The 25,901-nt window shown below is 53.2% G+C and overlaps 1 protein-coding gene across 5 annotated transcripts in view; it reads right to left on the bottom strand.

Moving 5' to 3' along the window:
• Positions 1 to 25,901, bottom strand: part of BCL11B (BCL11 transcription factor B) — a 91,501-nt gene that overhangs the window by 64,411 nt on the left and 1,189 nt on the right. For 3 of the 5 annotated variants that reach the window (XM_079129490.1, XM_079129493.1, XM_079129491.1), the window contains one exon: positions 12,584 to 12,949. In XM_079129490.1, coding sequence (XP_078985616.1) covers positions 12,584 to 12,949 — 366 coding nt within the window. The remainder of the gene's footprint in view (positions 1 to 12,583; positions 12,950 to 25,901) is intronic. The other 2 variants (XM_079129492.1, XM_079129494.1) reach the window with 1 other exon arrangement.

Below are 25,901 nucleotides of genomic sequence, written 5' to 3'. Positions count from 1 at the left end.
TTGGTATTAGGTTACTAAATTGAAAATCTAAGTCCTCCTCCCTGGCCCTCCTCCCCAGCCCCTAAAGCTTCTTCCTTGTATTAAAAATGACACCCTATACAAGCAGCTATGTGACTCCTTTCCCCTCTGCAAATTAGTCACCCCGCCCCCACAGACTGAACAATAACAGTCTCTACTTTTATGATGTCTTCGAAATCAGCAACTGCTTCGCTCCACAGACCGGTTTGTGTTCATATCTGGATGGTGACAGGAAAGCAAACAACTTGCACGTCCCCATTTTATGGACGAAGACACTAACACAGGAACTGGTTCGCCCTGGGCTGTTTGGGAAGTAAACACCTGTGGGGCTGTGCAAGACTACCCGCCGGTCTCCACTCTGGTGCTTTCACCTTAGGATGGGTCCAGCCACAGCAAACATTTATCAGACGCCTAACCGGTCTCAGGTGCCACCACGAGAAGCCCTGCGGCAAGGGGGCTCCTCCCAGCACTGAGCTCCCAGTTCCACCAGTGCAATTTCAGCTGGATCCAGCTGACAAAATCCCCCACTGCCAAGCAAAGCCCTCTGCCACACACTGCTCCTGAACAACTCCAGGCAAACCCACCTGTGCCTGCAGACACAGGCTAGGGCTGAGCCCCGCGCAGCAAGATGTGCGCCCCCCATGGAAGGCGAGCACCCTGGACTCTGAATGAGAACCTTCGGCCACTGCCAAAGTCTTAACCCAAACCTAAAATGAGAGATCATGCCTGATTTTTGTCACTGTTGGGTCGTCGAAATAAGGAAAACAGATGATAAATTGGCCTCCTCCCCAGGTAATAGCCATTAAGTCGACCAACCACAGGATACCTGTCTTTCAAGCAAAACATGAACAATTACCCACACACACACACACACACACACCTGGTCTCCAAAAATCCAGAAATGTGCATCTCTCCAAATGAACTGCAGAGACCTAGGATGAGGCCCCCTCAAACACACACACAATTAGTGTTTCATCTTTCCTTCTGTAAAGGAATCCGGTAACATAAATATTAATCAAACACGAGAATCTGCCTTTTCGTCTTGGCCCATTATGAGTGCCGGATTGTGATCTTTACCCATATTTACAGATATTCAAAGGCAGATTCTATCTTGTTGGAACTGTTATAAATGGACGTCTGAGAAATCAACGAGCAAGTTCAGGCAGATATGAAAACCTTCCTGTCCAGGACTGGCAGCAGCTTTGGGTTGCCAAGTGTTGAATTGGTTCCTTCTCCTCAGGCCTTTCAACAAATAAATTGACAAATACCTCTGACTCCTCCACCAGAGGAGCCTGCTGCTCAAAGTTTGGATTAGCTAAATTGGGGATTTTTTCTAAATACTCAAAATGCCAGGAAGACACTATTTACCCAGTACCTGGAGAGCACAGAGGGTACAATATACACTGTTCATGACCCAAATGCTAAATATTTATGTATAGACCTATTCTTAAAACTTCTTTGCCTGTTATAGCGGATGTTCTGCCTGGTTCAGACTTATTTCTGAATAAAGGAGAATAGAGATGTGGGTCCAATCCTGGGCTGGAAAAGCTGTCACAGGGAAGGCGAACTTTTAATCTTCCATAGGCAAACAGCGTGCATTTTTTTTTCCCCTGGAATAACAGCTTTGGGAAAATGAGCATTTTCTTGAGCTTTTCCTTTAGAGGTCCACCAGAGATCCAACCGTTGCTGTTGCTGATCTTTAAGGGCCTGTAGGTGCTTCCAACCATCAGAGGCCAATTTTTAAGAAGAAAAAATAAAGGCAGGCTCCCGGCAAGGTGACCATTTCCATCCAGATTCTTTTTTTTTTTTTTTTTTTTTTTTTTTTTTTTTTTGGGGGGGTAGTGACTAACATTAATTCCTATAATTCCAGGAGGCTTTGTGCCCCATTCCAGTGGGGGGGTTCCATTCCCACACAATCGGGAAAACACTTCTGTCCCTCTGTGTTTTTAAGTCGCAGCCTCAGGATTTCCCTCTTTTAAAAAAAAAAAAAAAAAAAAAAAAGGCTCTATTTTCCAATGCGGGGGGGAGGGGAGAGGTTCCAAAGAAAACCACTTTGAGAAGGCCCGTTTCCCCCGCATGATCACAACCCGCACTAGGAAACTCTGAGGCTCCTTCCTTCTGGGCCTCACCTGCATCAGGACCCCGCCGGCTGAAGGCCGCGCGACCCTTCCGGGCGATGGCGGCGGGCAGAGAGGGGGTCCCCGGGAGCCCCCGGGATCCGGGACAAATGCCACCGAGGAGAGGAGGCCCGCCTGGTGGTTTCGGGGAGGGAGCCAATGGCAGTTTCCAGGGGTCCAGAAAAGCAATTCGCCACGCCGGGCAAGGTCACCCTCCTGGGCGTGCGCCCGGGGGGCAAGCAGGGAGCGACTGGTGGAGGAGGGGCGGCCGGCGCGCACAAAGGGGCCCTGGGCCGGCGGGCTCCCCGCCCTTGACCTTGGGTCTCCGCCTCCATCCATCTCCTCCGGCAGCCCGAGAAGGGGGCTGGCCCCGGGCCAGGGGCGTGCTCGCCGGGCTGCGGCTAGGCGGGGGCCGCCGGGGGGAAGGGGCACGGAAAGCAGACTCCAGGTCTGCAGAGCGCCGCGAGGAAACCTGTATTACGGTTCCAGCGGGAGCGGGTCCCGAGGCGGCTGGGATCACTGCACGCCCCAGCCCCCAAAACAAAAGTTGTACAGAAGCACGAAGGGTGCCCCCTCCCCAGGGTTAGCCCTTCGACTCGCCCACCACACGCCTTCCTCGGACCCAGGCCGAGAGGGGGAGGGGAGCTGTCAGAGGAGGAAGAAAGGAGCGCGCCTTCCCGGCAAGGCCAGACGCGGGCAGGGTTCGTTGCGCCTCCGCCCGCCCCTCGCCGCCCCGCTTGGGCAGCTGGCCTATTAAGCCCCCGAATTATGCATGGGTCTGGAGCCCCCCAGCCCTCCCGCCCGGGAAGGCACAATCAACGTGCGCGGCGGGACCCAGGCGGGTAGAGCGGGAAGGAGGTGGCCTATGGGCGTACAGCCGCGCGCCCTGGGCGCAGGCTAGAGAGGCCCGGGGCCGGGAGGGGACCAGGCGCGCCCCAAGGCACGGGAGTTCCCCGGTGAAACGCGGGCCAGTTGGAGGAGCAACACCGCCGCAGAGAAGGCCCCTAGCACAATCTCGAAGTTGCCCGGGTGTCCGCACAGCGCGGTCCGGGAGGTGCGGGCCAGTCGGGCGCTCCCGCCAGGGCTCAGCCACCCGCCGGGCGGAAGGCCATTGTGTGCTCTGGCTGGACGATAAAGGGGTGCTAATGGACCCCAACCTCGCAGCCTCTGGAAGGGCGGGGCTAACGTCCCGCGCCTCGAAGGCAGGACCTGCCCCGGCCCCTCTCGCGGGTGGCGGCTGTGGGCATTGTTGTGGGAGCGCAAGGGTCCAGGCGAGAGAAGGGGGCGCTGGAGGCGGGGGCGACAAATCTTGCAAGTTGCGATCGTCGGGGGACATGGGAAATTACACTGGTGGCGCCTGGTTTCATGGGAGCCGGAGTAAAGATTCGGTCGCAGGGTTGGGAGAATTTTGATGACCTCCCCGCCACCGCCACCACTCCCCACAAGCACCCCAGCCGCCGAGCGCTCGGCGGTCGCGTCCCGCCTCCCCTCCACACGCCGCTTTCTGCGTTCCAGACCGCTTCGCTGTGGTCCGCATGCCCCGACACCGGAGTGTGGGCTTCTTCTGCGACCTCAAGACTTGTCTGTTTATGGAAATGACTTCTCTCTCGTTCCTTGTCTCCCCAAAGCAAAGGCCAGGTCAGGAAAATTACATCCTTCTTTTTCCCAGCGATTAAAGTCGCCTCGTTTGCAGGGAAAGTTTTACAAGCCAATGATTCAGGGCGAAGACCGCACTGTTTAGGTTTCTTAATTGGCTAGCTTTGAACTCGTGGTGGAGGGGAAGAACCCGCCCAGACGCCCAGGGAGAACTTGAGTTACGAGGGTCTACCACCCCAACGTTTTTAGGTTGCTGGGGGTGGGTAGGGGTCATGGAAGGCTTGTTCTACTTCCTCCTTCAGGGAGAAGAATCCAGACCCTTGGTGTTACACTGAGTCCAAGACAGGCAGTCCCTGGCCCCTGCCCCCAGAGGACCCCTGGCCCCTGGGGAGGCTGCACTCTCCAGAAGGCGTGGTCTCTCATGACTGGCTTCTAAAGTCAGCAGGGGATTGCATTCTCTGACTGCTGTGTGGGATTGGACAGATGTCCATTTGTGCTCCATCACTTGGGGCACAATCCAGGCCCCGTGGCTGCCAGCTTGCAGAACTCTGTACCTTTGGGGTCATCTTGAGTGAGTGCTGACCCACACACCTGAATGCCTGCACCCTCGAGGCTGTGTTCCCAATGAGAAAGGCTGATGGTCTAGAATCCATGGAAGCTGCCAGTTCCCCCCCCCCACCCCCGGGGAAGAGCCCTGATCAAACACCCTTTGCATGGAGGAGAGGGCTGTCCTGAGATGGTGCCTCTCAAGAGCTGCCATCTCTCTACACCAGGAGTGCTATCTTTCCACCCAAGAGTGCCTAGAAAACCCAGTTTCCATGTCATCCATGTAGTCACAGGCAAAAGCTTTCCCAGATCTGTGGCTCCCCACCGGGTCCCACCTCCCTTTTTTCCAGCCACTCTCCACATCCTTCCACCCTCAGCAGGGACTCCTCCTTTCTAAGCACCCAGGGACCTCCAGACCAGATCAGACCAGATCAGCAGAGCAGCAGCAGGGCTCTAAGGAAACCCACTTGAAAATAAAAGAAGCCTCCAGCAGTTTGCCCTCTGCAGCCTGGCCTCTGGGGGTCCGTCCGCTGCCCCACCTCAGCCTGCCTCTGGAGTTCCTACTCCCTGCCCTCCCATAGGTCGCCAGCCAGGCCTAGCAGCATCTGGTCAGGGTAGTCCAGGTTTTGTGGAGCCTGAGGTTTATATAATTCAGGGGACCCTTTTCCCCAAAACTAAAACAAAACAAAACCACACAGCTGCAGCATTAGAGACAGGCCTGGGCCCAGGAGGGGCCTGGAGCTAAACCCAACCTCCTGGGAGTACAGAATCCTCCCAGGTGATCAGCCACATGGGGCAGAAGACCCTGCTGAATCTTTCTTCAAATAGTTTTCACTGCCAGCCATGATCTTCAGAGAAAACTTATTTCCTGCACCCCACATGTGAAAACCGAGTTAAGTCGGGGCTGCTGGATGGGAGGGGATTTAGGTGGGAAGTTGTGGTCTCCCACCCCCGCCCCCCAGCCTGGCTCTGGTAGCTGTTGGAAGCCCTGGTGGGTCCTTCGCACATTTCAGCTCAGGAGCTCAGGCCCAGAAGGGGAAAGGGCCCACCCAAGGCCACATGGCATGTCAGTCACAGGATAAGGCCTCAGGCCAGAGTCCACCATGCCTACCCCTCCCCATAATGCAACAGACCACCTGCCTGTTGCTACCCAAGCTAGTGAGGGGCAGCTCCTCACAAGATGCACAGTCAGCAGTGCACACAGAGTCCACAGACCTGTAAGGGACAGGGTGCCACTGTCCTGTTCTCTCACCCCCTCTGGGCCCCATGGCCCGTGATGAAGATCCATCCTTAGAAGACTGGACATCATCCCTCCTTGCCCAGCTCAGAGCTAAGGGACCTGCACTAGTCACTTTAGAAGACCGCGAGATCCCTCGGGGCCTGGGCTGCTGGGAGATGATGATGGCCCAGCAAAGACCCAGTGTCTCCCTGGGAAGCCAGGAGCCTGGTTCTGGGCACCATGGAGCCAGCGACTCTTGGGGTGGCCATGTCGGCACTTGGCCACCCTCGAACTCAGTTGCCTCCTTTACAAAATGAAAGCAACTTCTGATTCACCACCTTCATAGGGTAGGTGGGAACGCAGGATGAAATGTGACTGTGGACCGCCTCAGGTGGCTACGGAGAAGAACCAACTGCTGGAGTTGACACCCTGGGCCCTAACTCACCACTGTGTGACCTTGGGCAAAATAACTTAACATCTCTGGGCTTTGGTTTCCTCTTCAGTGAAGCGGGGTTCATATTAGCACCTACCCCATGAGGTTGTAGGGAGGATTAAATCAGTTATTCTTTGCAAAGACCTTTGACGGGCACACACTAAGCTCCAAAAATCTGAGTATGAAAAACTGCATCTCTTTGTTTCCCCAGTGAAAAGGTGACCGCAAGGGCACAAAGGTGACAGCCAGGCTGACTGTTTTTACAGATCGCCAACAGAAAGCCCACTCCCAACAGATTCTAAAGCTGGTAGCCATGCGCTGGTCAGGCATGAACATTAGCAAAAACAAACTGTCAAGTGCCTAATAAAAAATTTAAGTCAACTGCTAACTATTTATTGTCAAATAAAAAACCCTAACAATAATAATAACTGAGACTGAATGTTGGTTAAGCTCTCCCCTCGGGAGCCAGCTCTCTTTCTCGCACTCTCTTCTGACCCCTGGCCCCGCCTCGCGGGAAGCCAGCAGGATACGCATTGCCTGCGCATTTACAGGTGAAGACCCTCCGCCCCATGGGGATGGCCTGCCTCAAGCCCCCAGGCTCAGGGAAGGATGGGAGAGTGACTGCAAGATGCTCCCAGCTCAGACCAGGAGGCCAGAACCTTCCTTTGGATCCCTCCAGTGGTTCTTTATTATTAAAAATAGTTAAAAACCAGCAGGGACCTATTGTATGTCCACATCGTCTAAATCAGACCTTCTATGGAGCCTGCAGATAAGAAAGCACCCTCTGGCCTGCTAGGTGCTCAGCTTTGGGGAGGCGAATGATTAACTGGCAGTCACACAAGTGAGTCGCTGGCAAACCCCGAATTCCACAAAATAAAACAGTTCGTATTTATGGGGGGGTGCCGTGCAACAGTGAGGAGAGAATAAAACACATTTGCATGTATGAAAAAATCCGGCCGGGCCCGCGCGAATTAATATTTTATTGCTTTCTTTGCTGCCACCTGCCTCTCCAAAACCTTCACCAAACAGGAAAGTAGATCAGGATGCCGCAGACTCAGGCGCGGTTTCCAGGGGCCCGAGGACTCACGGCTCCATCCACAAAGGTCATGTCTGCGACGGGCTGCAAGGGCGTCCCCAGATGGGGTCCAGGAGTAGTGCCTGCCACCACTGGCTCTACCAAACAGGCAGGCAGAACTTCTTTCCCTAAAAGACTCTGATCCCTGGTAGCCCAAGGCAGACCCAGGTCTGACTCCACTTTGCTCTGTGGCCTTGTGCAAGTCCCTTAACCTCTCAAAGCCCAAATTCAATGCAGGGCTAATCTGTTTCAAGATGGAGAAATTCATTGAGCTAAGCCAGGAAACACGCCCGGCACAGCGAGGAGTACCGGGCAGAACCCCTGTCTCCTCCTGTCTCCTCCACGACCTGCCTGCCTGAGCTGCGTGGTCAACCTGAGCACCAGCACCAGCCCCCAGCCTGCGCCCAGGGCCATGTCCCTCAACAGACAGTGCACTGCTCCTCGGTGCAGACAGAACTAATAATTAGCTGTCATGATTCAATAATAAAAAGAGATAATCCATGCCACAACGCACATGGATTTAACTAATCTTAATTTGGAGGGAAAATAACAACTCCAAATAGATCAAATGCAAGTTTTCCAAGACAACCTGTGAGTGGGGTTTATCTCCAGTTTCCAGCACAAGCAAGTTATTTAGTTTCTTCCACTGGCCAAGCTAATAATTTTTCCCATTTATTTTATTCATTTTTTTAAAGTCTGAAGCAAATATTTCAGAGTAGCATGTAAATCCTGAGGCTCCTCAGCAACCCTTCTCTCCAACACTTCTGGCTTAGCAATGGTCACTGGGACCCACAGTGAAGTCCCTTCTGTAGCTTGCCTGCTGTAAGAAACTCCTGGGCTCCTCCCTGGCCACTCCCAGGCTCCAGAGGAAGACAGACAAAGAGGGCAAGAACTTTACAGCAGGGAGTGCCTGGCACCTCCCAGCCCAGGGGGATCTGCCACCTCCAGTTGCTTGCTGCCTATCTTTGCACTTCTCCAGAAAACTCATGTTCAGTTTTGCAGGAGGGATTGGGGGGACAGGAAAAGCAAACCCATGAGTGACAGCCGGTACCTCCCTGTTGCAGCTTCTTTTGGCTAAGGAAGGGGTGATAACCCCGAAACCTGAATTACCAGTGACCAGGCACCTCCCTCCAGGGCTAGTGAAGGGCCATGCTAGGGAAGCATCTGGAAGAAACCACTTAGAAATTTCAGGTAGGTGTGCAAGGTTTGGACTGAGAAAACAAGTCCCCTGAATGCTGCCAAGCAGGGTCCACACTTTCCTCAGCTCAGCTTTCTAGAAGCGTCTTGGTCAGGTGCCTCCGGCTCAACTCCAGGCTGGTCAGGTGTTTCCCATGCCTCAGCTCCTCTAGCTTCTACTTAACACTGTCAAGTAGGTATGGATGAGGAGACAGGCCAGAAAAGAGAGGTGCCTCACCTGGACCGAAGGCCTCAACCCAGGAGACGCCAAGGCCCCATCCCCTCCCCAGGGCGAGCTCAGCATAAAACCATCACTATGTGACATACTGTGACAAAAGACAGAGAGTGAACGTGACCGTGGTCTATCTCGTTCTGACAGTGTTTCTGAAGGTGAAATCCTCAGACCCAAAGGAAGTTTACCCCAACTCTAATGGGGAGCCCAATTCCAAAGAGACCCTACACAGGTTACTCCAACACCTCAAAGTGTGTCAGAGCTGGGGACAGCAAAGCACCAAGAAGCTCCTGTGTGCACATGCCTATGTCCACGTGTACCAGGCACAAATACGTCATAAACACCCCAAGCGCTGCCGGGCACAGTGGCACGCAACTGTGATCCCAGCAACTCAAGAGGCTGAGGCAGGAGAATCAAAAATGCAAAGTCTGCTTGGCAACTTACTGAGACCCTGCCCCAAAATAATAGTTTTAAAAATAGGCCCGGGAGTTATAGCTCATTGGTAGAGCATCCTTGACTTCAAACCCCAGTAACACACAAACACACACACAAAAAAACTACCCAATTATCATTAAGCACATGATGCACAGACAAGGAAACTGGGGCTAAGAGGTCAAGACACATGTCAGAGACTGGCGGGAGCAGGGTGAAGCTCCATAGGGCTGCATAGGGCCTTCGAACCCCAAAAGCCAAGTCCCTTCCTCCTTGCCCCTCCCCAAAGCACCCTCCCAGGTAACTGCTCAGTGACTTCTGCTCTTTGCCAGACCTAAAACCCCTTCCATCTCCCCTCCCAGGGTCCAGGGAGCTCCTGTCTGCCCCTCCACACACGGGCTGTGATCCAGAAGAACCTCCTCAGAGGCAGGGAGAAGCCATCGGAAGGGACCTAAGGATGCCCATGACTCACACACGGGCAGTTGTTAGTAGACCTCCAGGCCAAAGGCAGAGCCTCTGACCAACCCACCCCCTGCCCCCAGGCGGGCCTGGGAACAGCCAGGGACCTCCGATGTCCACAGCAGACGGACACTAGAGGTCAGGCCTTCAGCAGCATCACACAAGTCAAGGACAGGACTGCGACCAGCTCACACTGGGCCATGGTCCCCACAAAGACATCCTCTCCCTCTCCTGGGGACTCTCAGGAGCCCAGATGTCCAGGACAGGGAAGGGTCACAGGTGCTCAGAGAATGAATGAATGCATGTCCTCCAGAAATCTCCTTCCTTCACCTTCCTATTTATCATGAGAGAAGGAAGGAGGGAAAGGAGAGAAGCGGTGGGGGAAGGAAAAAGGAATAACAGGACTTTCACACCCATCTCCAGAAGGACCATCCCGAGGAAAGGCTTGATGCGGGGTCCACACCCCATGGAATGATCAACCCAATTCCACTGTAGTCCTCACCCTGGGGACTGGAGAACAGGAGGGATCCCACATATTTAGGCCAGCTCTCCCATCCATCTCTGGGGTCCCTGCTTCTAGAAGGACCTGGCAGAGAGGAAAGCCTGGGACCTGGCTGGCAAAGCAAAAACCAAGGGCTTCAGCACAGGTGGATCTGCGTGGGCACCTTACCTTGGGCTCCACCACACTGGGCAGCCAAAGCCAGAGGTAGGGTCCCAAGAATTAACTGCCGCCACTTGCCAGCAACTGGCCAAGGCCAGCGAGGGAACAACAGCAGGGCATGAAGCGGCTGGAGGACCCCTTGGAGCCATGGCCTGGAGGCAGGAGACCAAGGGGCCCAGCGAGGCCAGCCATGCCAGAGGCCTGGGCAGCAGCTGTGTGGGTTTCCGGAAGCCCGGGCAGAGAAGCGCCCATGATTCCTAGTTCCCCTCTTAAAATATAAAGACTCAATTATCTTTGAGCAGCTTGCTTTACACATGAATTGACACATTTATTTTACAATAAATAACTGAAAGTTATCTGTGTTTCCTTTACTGTTAATCTACACAGAGAAATAATAAACAGGGCTTGTCTTCAAAAACTGCAACGACTGCAGTCCTCAGAATTCAATTAAGCTAAAATAATTAATGCTCCTACCATATTAAATTACTTTACACATTTGAGCCACTGAAGTTTTATTCTTTAATCTTTCCTTTTTATTAAATAAAAAAAAAAAAGAAACGAAAAGAAAAGTTGGTACCAAAGTAGGGAGGGAAATGGGACTAGAAAGGGGCGCACGTCAGGCCGTTAGGATGGGATGGTCGTCGGCAGCTGACACAGCGTGTAGACGGTGGCGTGTCTTTGATTAAAATAACATTTTAAATGCTTTGAACAAACATATCTCTCTAGACTTCTAAGGGATTATTTTACATATTTCTTCTAAAACGAAGAAATCCATTCGTCCTGTCACCGAACAGAAAGGCCAAGAATATCTTCCGTCACACATAAAATAAAAATACTGTAGCCGGCTACAGTCTTACTACCCGAAAAGGGAAAAAATGGGGTGCAGGAGGGGCCCAGGATGAGGACAAAGCTGCCTCGGAGATTAGCCTTTCCCGGCATGAAATCACATGGAGTCACTTTCTTCAACAAACCTCACCAGGGGGACCCTAACCTCTCCTTGGAAACACCTTCAATGGGACACGAGAATTCAGGTGTTTGGGGTAAAAGCTGCAGATCTGTGCATTGAGAAATAAATGGGGGCCTCAATAGAGGCCATCCCTGAAGTCTGTGTACCCCCGACAGCAGGTATTTATCCACTGCTGGAAACTGTCCCTTGAGTGGCAGACACACAGCTAAGGGACCCAGCACCTCTCTCTCCTCATGTCTTGGTCCCAACATCAAAGTAGCATCCCTTGCATCTGGGAAGGAGCATATGATGTCTTCGGTGGGCTAGGGCACCCACCAAAAGGCAAAGTGCAGAGTGCAGGCTGGTTCACAGGGTCTCCCACTGCCCAGCATGTGCCAGCAGGAACCCACAAACCACCTCGTCGACCCCATTGTGCAGGTGGGCAGAGTGAGGCCCCAAGTCACAAAGCTGCCACGTGCTGGAGATGGGCTGGCTGAATTACCCCAACACCTCCTAGGTGATAGGAGGTCCCTGCCACACCCATCTCCCTCACCTCCAGTCCCTCCAGTCCCTGTTCAGCCTCGGTGATCACAATGCCGTGGGGACCCAGTCACACAGTTGCCCAGCAAGCCACCTACTAGCATGCTGCAGAGCCAGAGGGGCCCCTGGGAGAAGAGCTGCCCTGAAAAAGCCTTTACGCGCATTGATCCCTCAATTCCAGCACTGCAGGGGATATCATGCCTTGTTGGCAGATGGGGAAACTGAGGCTCGGGCTCATGAATTAGCCAACCCGCAGTCAAGCAGCAGGATCCCACCTCTCATCTGCCTGAACTCTGATGGCTGTCCCCCTCTAGGGACAAGCTGTCACTTTCAGGGAACACAGCCGGGCCAGGGGCCCCTGTTTTCCGCACATTCCCTGGGCTCAGAAGTATAAACCAGAAGCAACAGCCTGGTTTGCACACAGAACAGCGACTCCCAGGGGGAGACCAGCATGCCATGGTGTGGCCAGGATGGGCACACCTTGCTGGAGGATGCAGGCAAAGCCCCACACCTGTTCTGCAGGTGGTGAGACCAGCTGTCCGGGTTAGCCAGGTGGCATGTCCAACCTCCCCCAGGGGCACAGACCCACCCCTAGGGTCAGGCAACGTGAGAAGTAGCCTCAGGGGTGGGGAGATGGGTGCCCCCATTCATGGGAACCTGCCAGACACTGCCACACACACTGTCTCCTCGACCCTCACGAGGACCCTCAGACACTAGGCTTCCTTAGCCCCACTTCACAGCAGGGGAGGCTGCTGTGTCCAAGTTGTGAAGAACAGACTCCAACCCACAACTGTCCAGTTCCAAAGCCAGGGACTGAGCCCAGACCACCAGCAGAGAGCAGGCCAAGCAGACTTCCAAACTTCCCTTCTGTGTTCCTGGCCATCTCTCCATCAGGCCCCAGAGTCGAGTCCCCTCACCCAACGCAAAGTGCCCAGCACAGGCCGGAAGGGCATCCCTGAGCCTCAGGCTTGTCTCCTCCAGAGGGTCACCTGGATGGTGGGCCCTCGGAAAGGGGAGCCCCAGAGGCCATCCTGGAGGCCCCCTGGGGCTCCCCAGCACCAGCTCTCTCAGACCAAGGGCATGGGACCTAGGAGGCGGCCTGGCAGTGGCCAGGTGAGCGCCTCGTTCCATACCTGCAATGTTCTCCTGCTTGGGGCAGATGCCTTTCGTGGGCGAGAGCAGGTGGTCGTCTTCATCGGGGGTGACCTGGATCCCGATCTCTACCGGCTCCGACACTTTCCTGAGCTCGGAGCGCGAGGGAGGCGGGCTGCCCTTGTCCAGGCCTTTGTCATAGCAGGCACCCAGGCTACCGCCACACTGCTTCTTCTTGTGCTCTATAAAAACCAGGATGTCCCCCAGGGGGAAGTTCATCTGACACTGGCCACAGGTGAGCAGGTCAGGGTCGGGGCCACCCACCATCAGCCCCAGGCCGCTCGGCTCCTCTATCTCCAGACCCTCATCTTCCTCGAGGATGGCGGCCTCCACGTGGTCAGCCTCTGCTGGAGACAGAAGAGAGACAGGGGAGGGGCAGAGAAGACAGAGATGGGCTTAGGCGATCACAGGCACCCGGCGCTCCTTCCCCACCTTCCCCACCGAGAAGCAGGCACCCTCTGCTGCTGGCTGCTGGGCCTCACCACGCCCTCCCCAGGACCGGGGGTCACCATCCCCCCGCTGGGAGAGACACCAGGGCTCCCAGAGATCAACGCATCAGTGGTGCTGGTTTTACGGCTTCCTAGCGTGTTTTCTGCCAGTTTCTCCCCAACATGGCCTGCAAACACACGTGTACGCACGCACGGCACACACATCCTGAGTGGTGTCGACTGGAGACACTTCTCTCAAGCCTCAAGGTACCTGAGCATCACCTGGGGAGCTCTGAAACATCCTGGCCCAGGCGGCCACATCCCCGATCCGCCACAGTGGGAACCGAACATCGGCATTGTGTAAGGTCGCCCGGTGACCGGATGGGCAGCCAGGGCTGGGGGCAGGGAGCCCGAGTCTGTCCCCCTGCCTGGGCGGCAGCCGCCAACCCTCCCTTCCCGGGACACTTCCACTCGTGTCTGTCCTCCCGTTCGTGCCCATCCTCCTCGCATTCCTCCACCTGAGCCCTGGCCTTGCACCAAACTAGGAAACAGACACCCAGACCGGCGCGGGGGGCCGGTCCTCGCGAGACAGAGAAAGAAGCCCACATGCTCTGCAAGCAACAAGTGAGCGTCGGGCTCCAGAAACCCTGGAAGGACACAGGATGCTGCGGAAGGGCGCAGGAGGTGGGCGGCCAGTGGAGGGGCGCAGGCTGGCCCTCCTTTGTCCACTCCCTGGCACCCCTCAGCTGCCCACGTCCCCTTTTTGTTGATTGGTTTTATTTTCACTCTCAGAAACAGAAAAGAAAAAGAAAAAATAAAAATCTTCAGACTCCAGAGGTATTCCTTGGCAAATAGCACACCAGGCTGTATGTTTCGTGTCTTCAGTCGACGGTGTATTTCCTTCTGTTGTCCTCGGAGGGACGATGCTTGGAAAGAGCACAGGATCCAGATATTCTGGAGCTAATGCATGCCTTCAAATGAAGCCACGTTCTCAAGGGGACACTGCCAAAGCCCAGGGTCGAAAGTGTCATCAATAAGGGGAAGAGGGGGACAGAGAGGGTTCAGATTCCCTGAGGTTGGAGCAGACCAGGCCTGGAATGTTCCAGGAGCAGACATCTGCGGGTGGCAGGAGGCACAAGTGGCAGGAGCCTCAGAGAAGCCAGGGGCAGCCAGGGGTCTGAAACCCGAGGAGGCAGGTAGATTGTAAGCTGTGTGGTGTTTAGGAAAGGATCATGGAAACCACAGAGGAGAAGGAAGGAAGGGAGTGCATTCCGTGGCAGTGAAGTTACCAACAGGACAGAGCCAAAGAACAGATAATTTAAGGAAAAAATTCTGTGGCATCTTCCCCCTCCTTAGAAATCACTGCTGTGTGTTTTCTGAACACAGTTGCTCAGGGCCCGGGCCAGCCGGTGTGTGGAGCTCAGCACAGAACGTGGGGCTGGTGACGTCGGCCGTCACGTATGAACGGAGCGTGGACAGGGAGAGGAACAGGTATCGCTGAGAAGGGAAATGACAACTCGAGTTCCTGCCTGTGGTTACAGAAAAGCAGGCAGGGCCCTCGATGAATTAAATGTAGAAACGCGTCACAAAAGTGGCAGAACCCAAAACACCCCGCCGATGAGGAAATCCTACATCTGCCGTCGGCAGACCTCGAACAAAAAGATCCAACAAGGTAAAGAAACAGTCCTCACAAAGCCGGTCCCACAGACCATTAATTACACTTGAAAAAGAAATCGGAGTTTACTTAAAAAGGAGTTTGGAGACAATGCTACATAATTAATTTACCAATTTATTTTATGAAAAGATGCTTTGCTATGGTTCAAATGTAATCACAAGCTTCCCGCTGAACAGGGGTTGGAGGGAGAGCCTGGAAGCCTGTGAACGGTTTGTCAGGACGTAAAAGGTAATTATTCGGTGCCTCTTTTCCCTTTAATGATCTAACATTGAGCAATACTGTTTATATTGAAAAGCTCGCACCTTTAATTACCAATTACATATACATAATTTCAGAGCCAAAGGAGAGGGCTGTGCAAACAGTTCTTTAGAAATATAAGGATGTATTGTGCGCCATTTCTAGAGAAGGAGCGCTAATAAATGGGAGGAGGATGTCAAAATATTGTTTTGTTAAAAAAGAGAGAGAGAGAGAAGCACAAAGGAAATGAGCTGAAAAGAAAAGAAAGAGAAAGAGAAAAAAAAGAAGAGGACAAAATGAGATTGAGAATTCAAACGAAACAGGGACGAGGTAGGTACCTGGTTCCATCTAAACGCCACCCCTGAGCAGCCTGGCATGCTGCCTCCCCGCAGAGCAATGATAACAACGACGGGGCATCCACGTTCCCGACTTGGTGGCCCCTGCTAAGCGCCAGGAGCTCCTTTCTGTCTTTTAATTGACTCTTGAGCTGACTTTTTTATTGTTTTTTTCTGAACATTTCCAGCCACGTCCACCCTCCCGGGCAGAAGTTCTAGCCAGCAGAGAGATCTCCCCTCTGCTAGGAAGTTTTAAGCTACAGATGCATTTTCTGACTCAAAAGAAACCCAGATGAATTTTAAACTGAGCCAAGGTCACTGGGGCCCGAACGCCAGCGTCCCTCCCTGTCCAGGCCTCCTTTGCCAAGACTGTACCAGCGCTTCTTTCTCTATTTTTTTTTTTTTTTTGTAACATCTGGTGCTCCCTCCTCGTTCCGGCAGTCCCTGTCTTTACACTGTCCTCATGAAGCAAGCCCCGTGAGCCCCAGTAATTGAGTCTGAAGGTCTGCAGCGCCAGTGACCATGCCACAGTCCCAATTTCAGTGTCAAGTCCCTTCACAGCCAACCAACCTGGGAAACCAGGCCCTGCCAGCCTCCCACAGGCAGCCTGGGCTAGGCAGGGCTCTAGGCTCAGCTCTGAACTTGGGTCTCCACCCCCAGAGCTGGACCCGGCTCACTGCCTCTAAGGGAGTTGGGAGGAAAAGAAATCAGAAAAGGGGCGGGGGGGGGGGGGGACCCTCTCCTTCCCCTCCAACTTCCAGCCTTGAAAACAAAACTCCTGAGATGACAGCATGTCCACCCTGTCCACTCCACAGACTGGACACCCTCAGGCTGCAGCTCCATGTGAACCTGGAGGGAAGGTCTGCACCAGGCAGCAGAGTCTCCCTGGACCCCAAACCACCCTACTTCTGGGTCAAAGCTGGTGACCAAGGCAGCTCAGGGCCTGAAGCTCAGGCTCAGGCCCAGCAACGACACCCCAAAGACTGTGGTTTCATTTCCGCTGGCAGGCGGATACCGGGCTGGGCCTGTTGAGTGTATGGCTTGCGTGCGTGTGTGTGTGTGTGTGTGTGTGTGTGTGTGTGTTGCAGGGTGCGTGTGTGTCCCTTCTTAGAACTGTATCGATAACGAAAGAAAGAAAAGGAGAAAGAACCACTCAGCCAAGCCCCAAGAAGAAGCAGGCGAGAAGACACCCGGTCCTCAGGACCCCTCCTCTGCATGTGGACACCTGATTCATACCTAACCCCAACTTGGCACCCCCTCGGAGGACCAGGCCTCTGCCCTGGCAGGGAGAGGTCTGACCTGAGAGGAGAAAGCCCCAGGAAAGAGAAGACACAAATAAAAGCAGTCCTTTAAATCCCCAAGTCCCACAAACCAGTCCCTCGTACAGTCACATCCAGCAAAGCTGGGCCTTAAAAAATAAGGCAAAAGATACAGTGAGAGGTGCTTTCATGAAAGTTCTCCACGTGTCAGGCAGCCCTGCAAAATATTACAGCTCTCTATATACTACGAGCAAATAAAATAGAGCAATTGCAACAACGTTTGACTCATTAAGAGGAAAAATGAATGGATACAACCGGCAACTGGCTCAAACGTCAGAAATCAGAGGGCTGCGGAGGCTTCCGAGATACTCAGCCCTAAAGTGTAGGAACAAATGCATATTCCATGGGCACATGCACGTGCACACACATACACACAGAGTTAGATTTTCTTTTACAACAAAACCACATTTTATTTACAAGGCCGGGCCTCCTCCCAGCTGGTAAACGCATTTAGAAGCAATGAAATCAGGCTTCACAAATAATAATGGGCATCGCTGTTAAGTGGAGGGAGAGCCCTCGATCCCAAGGCAAAATTCCCCACATCGCAGCTCTGCTGGGAAGGAAATTGGGGCAGAAGGCAGAAATGAAGAGATGTGGTTAGCACTGGCCCAGCCAGCCAGCCACCAGGGCTCAGCAAGACCTCACCTGGAGGGTTCTTTCCCCGCATGCTGGGCTCCAGGGGCCCGCCCGCCCGGGTCCATCTCTACCAACCGCCCCTGTACCTGCCCCACGGGGAATTCCAGCCAAGACGTCGGTCACCTGCTGTCCCGGGAGTACAGGGCGTGTGCACCGCTGCAGACACGTGGCCACACCACACACACACACACACACACACACACACACACACACACACGCACGCACTACCCCATACACAGCATGGGCTCTTGTTCCCTTCACTCTGTCAATTCAAATCCAAATCTCTATCTTTAATGGCTGACCCACAGTTCAGAAGAAATACATGCACAATTATTGTTTTGGTGGGGAAGAGAGGGGTGGGGAGAAATGCGCCAGGCTCTTAAAACCGTGAGCCACCAACGTCACAGCCGCCATCATGATGCGTACTTGTGTTTACACGAGATGTTCAGCATCCATCGCCCGAGCTCTGCACCGAGGAGACTTTGCACCTGCTTCCTACGAAGTGGCAGCCTCTGCAAGCAAGCCCTTTCTCACCAGTAATCTGCAAAGGGATCTTTTTATTCTCTTCACTGTGAACGTTCGGCGAGGGACTGAGACTCCAGGCGACACTGAAACGCCACCAAGGCGTGCACGCGACAGAGCACAACACTTTCTGAGCTGCCATCAATTTTTAATTTATTGGATCCAAGGGAAAATAACAACCATGGGGAGGGGCAAGGAGTGGGGTGGATGGAGAAAGCAGGAATCAATTCTTAGTGGAAAAAATAATCTATGACCAGATGATGCTTAAAGGCAGGACAAGAGGTTTCATGAAGTTCCCCCAGCTGAGGGGGTGATGCAGCCCGGCAGAGACGCAGATGGAGTCAGAGCGAGGCGTGTGGGGAAGGATGTCCCCTCAGGACCACGCAGGGTTAGGACATGAGGAGGGGAGGGACCAGAGGGCACGGCCGGCCAGGGTCTGAGGCAGGGAGCATCACACGGAGGAGCCCTCTGTGCCCTGACCATGCCCAGCGGACCTGCAGAGGCCAACCTGTTCCAGGTGTCACTGCCTTGCACCTTCCTGAGACCCTCCGAAGACCATGTCCGTGGAGGGATGGCTGCACACCAAGGCCACCACCCTGTCCGCTCCACGCCAACCACAGCATATGCCTTGACGTGAAATTTTCACCATTCTGACATCTAGGAAGAAGACAGAGGGCAGGCAGCCAGTGAAAAACTCGGTCACCAACTTGGGCCTGGGATCCCCCTCTGGGAGGATGACCAGGCTCCTGCTGACCTAGCCAGCAGGAAAAGGTGTGGGCCAGGCTCCCGTTCCAGGAAGTGGTGATTCCTAATCAGTGAAGGGGTTCTGGCTAACGGGAGAAAGAACCTCACTCACAGTCAAAAGACGAGGGGGACATTAAACGGAGCAGGGGGAACCCCAGGAGTACAGCCACCCTGCAAGACTCCAGCCTGGCTTTGGAAAATCTGGACAGAGTAAGAATGGTCCCCTGCAAAATACCTAGAGGTGCTCCACGGGCCCGGCCCAGCCTCCTCCCCTCCCCCACAGCACCCTCTTGTCCAGAATCCCCAAAACTGAACTCAGGAACCTGGGTCTCATCAGTCCTCAAGCAGAAAAGGGAACAAACAAATAAAGAAGTCACATCCAGAGTATTCACAGATCTTACTAAAAGGCTGCAGACGAAAGGTTAAATCGACAGCCAAGAATGAAGTGTCCTATGTTTTGAGTAAAAAGCTGCCTTAAAGCGGGGGTGGGAAAGAACAATGTCCCACTCTAGAACACCTTCTTAACACATTCTTCCGTAAAACTGCAAATGCCTTAAATCTTCAGAGCCACATGGGGCTCATAATGATGTGACACAAAAGCATTCTTTGTGGCCAAATGAAGAGATTTGTTTTATTTAGCGTCATGTTTTTTCAGAGGTGCCAGCAGTAAAAAGGACTTCCATAGGGTGCCCTGGACCACGAGGCTGTGGCTGGAAGAACTCAGATTCTCAGAACCCGACAGCAAGATCACAAGAGCAAGGGCTGCTTCCAACATCTCGTTTCCAAGGTAGAAATTTCAACATGACCCCATTTAAAAAAAAAAAAAATCTGAACAGGGCATCCATTTGCGGCACATGTTAATCACAGTAACATTGGCATTCAACTTTCTTGAGTCAGCCCTGCATGTTACAAGACTCATTAGAATGTTTCACAAATGTATTTGTGTTTCAGCAGTTCAGTGGAAGGGGGTCATAAAAAAGTTATGGAAAAACAGAGGATTATTTTCCCCCTCTTTTTACTTAGAAGTTACTTAATTTTGTGTGGTCTGGGATTTCATTACAGTGAAACAGCTCAGGCTGGCTAATTCAACACCCAGGCAAATTATCAGCTGACACCGAGAAAGAAAAAAGAATGAATTTCTTGAATTTCAGCAACTACCCAGAACAGTTGCATATGTCAAAAGACCAGGCCAAAGTCCCCATGAATCCAGCACCCTTCACCCAACCGCAGTCTAGTGTCACTTTGGCCAGTAAGAGCAGGGCCACTCTGCTCAGCCCCTCTCCATCTCATGAAGAGAACACAAGAAGTGAGTCCCCGTGCTTCCACGCGCCTCCAAACAGGCTGCTCTGGGGCTTTGCGTGCGCGTCCTGGGAAAACCTACTTACTGCTCTCGGAGGTCGTTCTCCAGGAGCGGAGCACGGAGAGAAAATGTGAATGGATCTCACCGACACTGGGCTCCCTGGGGCCGGAAGGCAGATTTGCGGGATCGGGAGCAGGGAGAAGACAGAACACACAAGACCCCACTGGATCATGTGAGTAAATAAACTGTACTGTAAAGTGACAAAGCCAGACTCAGTAGCTGGATGACAGTGACGTTCATCCCTGGGACAGTCCCCTTGCCCCCAGCATTCTTTGGTGACCCCTTCCCATTAAAACCTATGTAAGTGTGCCTACAACTAGCTCCATCTTCAAGGAGGGTAGTTCAGCTAGTATCAGTAACTGGGCCATGCCGTACAGGGCATGGTCCCCAGAGAGCATTTATTTTCCCCTTGTCCTCCCCAGATGTGACACCAGAAGCCAAAGTCCTTAGAGAGTTCCGGTTAAAGGTGAGGCCCAACCAGGCAGCCAGAGGCCCTCCCTTCAGCCCCTGGAGATGAGTGGAGAGCATCCCCAAGGACAAGACCCCCCACTCTCCCTCCCCCGCTCATTGTTTTGCCTGCCATGCCTGTGACCCAGTGTTCAGTCTCCCTGCAGAGCTCCCTAAGTTCCCAGGCAAAGGACTGGGGATTTCTAAACCGAATGCTCTTAACAGTCTGCTGCAGGCCAGGAGCCACTGCAGGGCCAGAGCCTGCGAGGTGACCGTGGCTCTTCCTCCCCAAGTTGTCTGGTGAGCTTGCTGTCGCTAAATGCTTACAACCAGCTCCATTCGAACATTAACCGAAGTAGAGAAATCATCAGATAAATGGCTGGCCCTCTTCCTCCAGCCGATGACAGCGCTCGGCTTTCGTCTGACCTAATTTATCTCTCTTTCAGGTTAGAATAAAGCACTTTCCTGTGGCAGGGCAACCTCTTCTGCTCACACACTGAACTCAAGCATCAGACTGTGCTGTCTGCAGATTCGTCCAGCTTGGTAAAGAAGACGGTACAGACCCAGAAGTCCCGTGACCAAAGCATACATATTCCCCAGCACTAAATGACATGTCTGGGGGATCGGTCTCCTTCCATGCCATCCACGAAGGGCACTGCCCGGGGTGAAAGGTCTCCAGCACAGGCCCTGGCAAGCACACGCTCCTTCCATACCAAGTTCAGCACATTATTTGAGTTGGCATCTGATATCTTTGGTTCCTTCAGTAGAGTGAGAGCATTATCTAATAAATGGAATTGAGAACCCAAGTGTCATAAAACCTGAGCTGGAAGGACTTCCATTCATCAAGCTGTTTTAGGTACATGACTCCCCAAAGCAGCAATTCTCTGTGTTCCCAGATCTGTGACATACAACGCAGAAGGGGACGGTATGCCTGACCCGAAGTGATGAACTCTTCCCAGAACCCCCGGCTGGATCACAAATGCCTTAACAACAGAGTGGAATTCTCAGAACGTCAAGACCACAGACAAAGCGGGGAAACCCCTCATCCCAAACTAACAATTTTAATTGTTAGAAAGGAAGAAAAGAAAGAAAGAAAAGAAGAAAAGAAAGAAAGAAGAGAGAAAAGAAAAAGAAAATTAAAGAAAAAGGAAAACGCCTCCATCTGCCAAGTAAAGTCTTGTAAATCAATGGCGGTGGCTCGAAAATAGATTTCTCAAACTTATATTCTCATTTTGTCCTGCACGAATCTCTACAGGAAAATCAATATTACAACTTCACACTTAAGACATTTTGCAGCAACGTAAACTGCCGGCTGCTGATGGAAGCCCGTTCCTCGCCATTGTAGCAGGGGCGCCACCAGCCATGACACGGGCACCGAGCTCCCCCTAGCTGCGGAGCTGCGCCAGGCGGAGCCTAGCATTTCAGGCTTGCCATGAACCAAAAGCCAGTTCCACTGAAAGTTTATTTTGGAAAGTATTTTATCACAACAAACAACAGAGAATGCAAAGCAGGCAAGACAAGAGACGCACAGGGCGAAGGTGAGGCATGGAACCGGCTGTGTGGCCTGAAGACTGAGCCCAGCGTTCCCTCCTGATAAGGCCCTGGAAACTGGCATGCTCACGCCTCAGTTGGAAACCGGGCTCCACAATCGGACTGTTTACATGTTTTGCTTCCCCTGAGACATCATTCTCATTACTGTCAAATGCACCCAAAGTTGACTCTCTCTTCCATCAAGGAAGACCTCCTGGGTCCTGTACAGTGGTCACCAATGCGTCTCACCCAACCCTCTGATCCCAGCCCCCTTGGATGCTTCTCAGGCCCGCTTCACAGACACGACTGCGTTCACCCTAGAACTGGAGAAATGATTCCTTTTCTGGTACAAAATATTCTGAAGGCCAGGCAGAAAACACCAACATCAAGGCTCAGCAAAGGCCCCCCGCCCCCCGCCGCCAAAAAAAGAAATATGCCTATGTACAAAATCTTCAGGTAGGAAAAAAAAATATCCTTTAAAAATATTAGGAGTTGTTAAAATATGCTCACGGCTGTTTTCTCTCAGGTGTGAATTACAAATGAATAAAACCAGCCTGGCATAACACCTTGGATGAGCACGTTCCTATTCTCCCGTGGAATCGAAGCAGCTGACATATCACACTTCTAATGATATGGGGTTCCCTTCTGTGCAAGAGGGAGACAAACTTCACTGCCCCCACCCAACTACCAAAAAAGAAAAAGAAAAAAAACGGAAGAAAAGGAGGGCCCATGTCTTATGAAATTTATCAGAGGCCCAGTTCTGAAAGATAAGTGGACCACTGTAGATATACCATCCCCTGGGGAGTTGGGGTAATTGTGAGCACAGCCACCTTCAAAACATACAGTTAGAGCAAAAGCTAATTTAAAAGGGCAACCGTGGAATTAACACAGTTAGTTTAACTTCCCCGTCAAACCCTGGGTCTCTGTTTGTTTTGCAAAATCATGAATTCATACCGAAAATTATTGATCTTCCAAGGAAACCTGTTGGTGGGTTGCTGAAAATTCACCTAATTGGGGTTACATAATTTACCATGGACATCCTAGTTAATTCAGTTTCTTCAGACAGCCTCAAGCCCCACCAAGGACCTGAGTGCATCTCCCTTCACCCTGGCCCTGTCTGGCACTGCTGGCTCTGGGTCCCTCCGCTGCCTGGTCAGCCGCTGCCCCTTCCCTCCCCTTGCACTGATGTTCCGGTGTTGTTTTGCGTTTGTTTTTATTAATCGCTGTGACTGTCCTCCAGTTTTAAAAGCTATATCCATCTGGGTCAAACATTTTGAAACAAACCAGAAGCCAGGTTTTCATTTCCAGCTGTCTCCCCCGCTCTCTCTTCTACCTTGCTCCTCTTCCCACCAGCCCTGGCTGTAAATTGAACTAACTCACTCCGGAGCCCCTCTCCCGACCCCCGACCAAGAACACGCGGGCTATTTGTGTGCTCCTCTGGTCTCCCAGGCCATCAGTTATCCTAAGTTGCATCATCCCTAAAGAACCCAAGACTGCTGCCCCACAGGCCCAGGGGCTGCCGCCCAACTGATCAGAGGCGCCACGTTTTAGGTGGGTTCTTTCACATTTAAAAATCTCAAACATGAACATCAGGTGGGATTTGTGACGGCACCTGCTTTGCTAGCCTGGGTTCCAGGGCACCCTAAGTCCAGGGCTCCTGTACAATCTAGAGAAAGGCAAGTTCTCAGGCCATGCAGCCTCAACTGCATCTGATTCCTGCCTTTCCCCTGCTTGCTCCCACCTCCCGGGTGACACAGGACAGGCAGAAAAGCCAGCTGCTTTTGGATAATAAGTAGCCTTGTCTGAGAACGGGTTGGACCACTCTCCCTGTTCAAACCCCTGCACAAACCAGGGCTCCCTATGTCCCAGGAAGGCAGGCAGACTGCTTCACCCCCTCCTCTCCGTCCCTCCTTCTCCCCACCACCCTTCCTTGCTTCTCTTTCCCTCGCTGCCCCTGCTCCAGTATCAGTTGGCTTTCCCCAGATGGAAGGATGTTGCACCAGGCACCCCTCGCCCCCATGCCCAGCTGCCACCCGTCCTCCTGCCCAGGGTTTCCTCCTGATGTCCCAGGAATGCCAGGAGAGAGGACAGCAAAAGCAGAGCAAACCTACCTGCCTCTTTCCCCTCACACACAACTGCAAAGGCTCCTGGCTCCTGTCTCGGCTGCCAGCTCGGCAACACAACCCCAACATCTCCCCCTTCCCCAATCCCCCCCACTTCCCCCTCCTCAAAAACAACCCTTGCAATTATACAGAGGCTCCGTGGGGCAAATTGCCTCCTGGAGAAATTAGGCGTCTGCAAGTAGAGACGTTTTAACAACCACCCCATCTAAAGGGGGGGAGTGTAGAATAAGCATAAGCAATGGCTGTGGTTTGGTGAAGGAACGAAATGTCAACTGGCGAAAAGGACCTTGATCAAACCACGCTCAAATCTGGTTGCAAAACATTTTGTTTTAAATGCAACCAGCGACTCTTCTTTGATGTTACAATAGCGAAAAATAAAAAAGAAGTCCTCTTCCCTCCCTCCAAGAAGGCATCCCTCTCCCAAGAAACCCACATTAATATCTATTCCTCCCCCCAAAAAATAATAATAATAATAAATCCACAAATTCTTACTAATGTATGTGCTGTAACAAAGGAGAGATGGCAACAGCAATTGCTCCGAGCAGATGGTTCCTATGCTGGGCTTTCAGGGGAGGGGAGAACCCCTTTATATATTTATTTATTTATTTAAATTTTTTAAAATATAACATAAATATTCGGCTCTCGGCCGCCGGGCAGCCAGTCCTCGGCGGCGACTGAGCGCGCAGCCCTCTCCAGCTCTGCGCCCGGAGCCCGGCCCTAGCCGGGCGAGGTGCGCGGAGGATTGCAGGAATACAACTTGCCTCCGGTCTCGATGGCACCCAGAGGATGTTTTATTTCCATTGCAATAAAAAAATAAATAAAAAAGCAACGGCGACCCAGGCACCGCGACAGAAAGGAACGGCGGGGAAATGTTCGCGCGCCGCGAGGAAGCGTCCCCGGCGGGCTGCGGCGGGCTGGGAGCGATGCGAGCAGACCTTCCCTGTGCAACAGAGCGGGAACCCGGGAGGGCTCCCCTTGAAACACCGTACCTGGGCCGCTCGCGCTCGCTATTTTTCTTTTCTAAATAAACCCAGCTGGAACGTTGGGAACTGCTGCGTGTCTGACCGGCCGCCTGACTCTGCACGCCCCGCCACTTGCTTGAAATCCACACGATTCCATTCGGTGGATTTCCACTACGACCTGCCTTGTTTATTTAGATAGGGAAGATGAAAGATACCGAGACAGAAAGATGGATAAGAGATTGAGAGGCCTCTTTTCTTCTTCTTCCTTTTTAATTTTTTTTTAATTTTGACTATTTTACAGGCGCATCCCTCCCTGTCCACTCCTGACAGCCTTTTTTTTTTTTTTCACCGTGGCGGGGATTTTTCACCCACCCCAATTCCCACCCCATTTTTCCCCCCTTCGGAGTGGGGGAAATCAGGCAGATCGTCCCAGGAGACGGAGGTGGGGAAATGGGGAGGGGGTGCTTGTGCCCGGCAAACAGCCGCGCAGCTGGATTCTTTTGCAAATAGCAAGAGGAGGGGAGGGAAAGGCGGCTACGGAATCCTAGGACTGGCGTGGCCGGCGCCCTGCCGGCCCGGGCGCAGCGACCGAGAACCGGGAGCCGGCGGCCACCCCTCGTTCAGCGGTTCCCCCACGCCGGAGCGCACCCCAGTCTCCTCCGCCCGCGCCGTCAGCGCGGACCCACGCGCTCGCCAACTTTTCCCCACTTCCCGGCTCCCCCCTCCCCCTCCGCTCCCCCAGCCCCCTCCCCCTCCTCTCCAAACCCCGCCACCAGCGCCGCCGCCGCCACACACGCCGCTCGGAGGGGCTAGCGTCCAGCCGGGCTCGGCGAGCACACACACACCTCCTCCGGGCTGCGCGCCCCCTCCCCGGCCCGGAGCCGGCTCCGCAGGCCCCCGAGCCCGAGGCGCGAGTGGCTGCGCAGCGCCCCGGCTTCCCCGGCTGCAAAGAAACTTTCCTTGGCCCCCCGCCCCCCACCA

This window comes from Sciurus vulgaris (genome assembly GCF_902686455.1).
Source record: "Sciurus vulgaris genome assembly, chromosome: 2".
NCBI classification, from domain to species: domain Eukaryota; kingdom Metazoa; phylum Chordata; class Mammalia; order Rodentia; family Sciuridae; genus Sciurus; species Sciurus vulgaris.
This window is presented reverse-complemented; position numbering and strand designations above follow the sequence as displayed.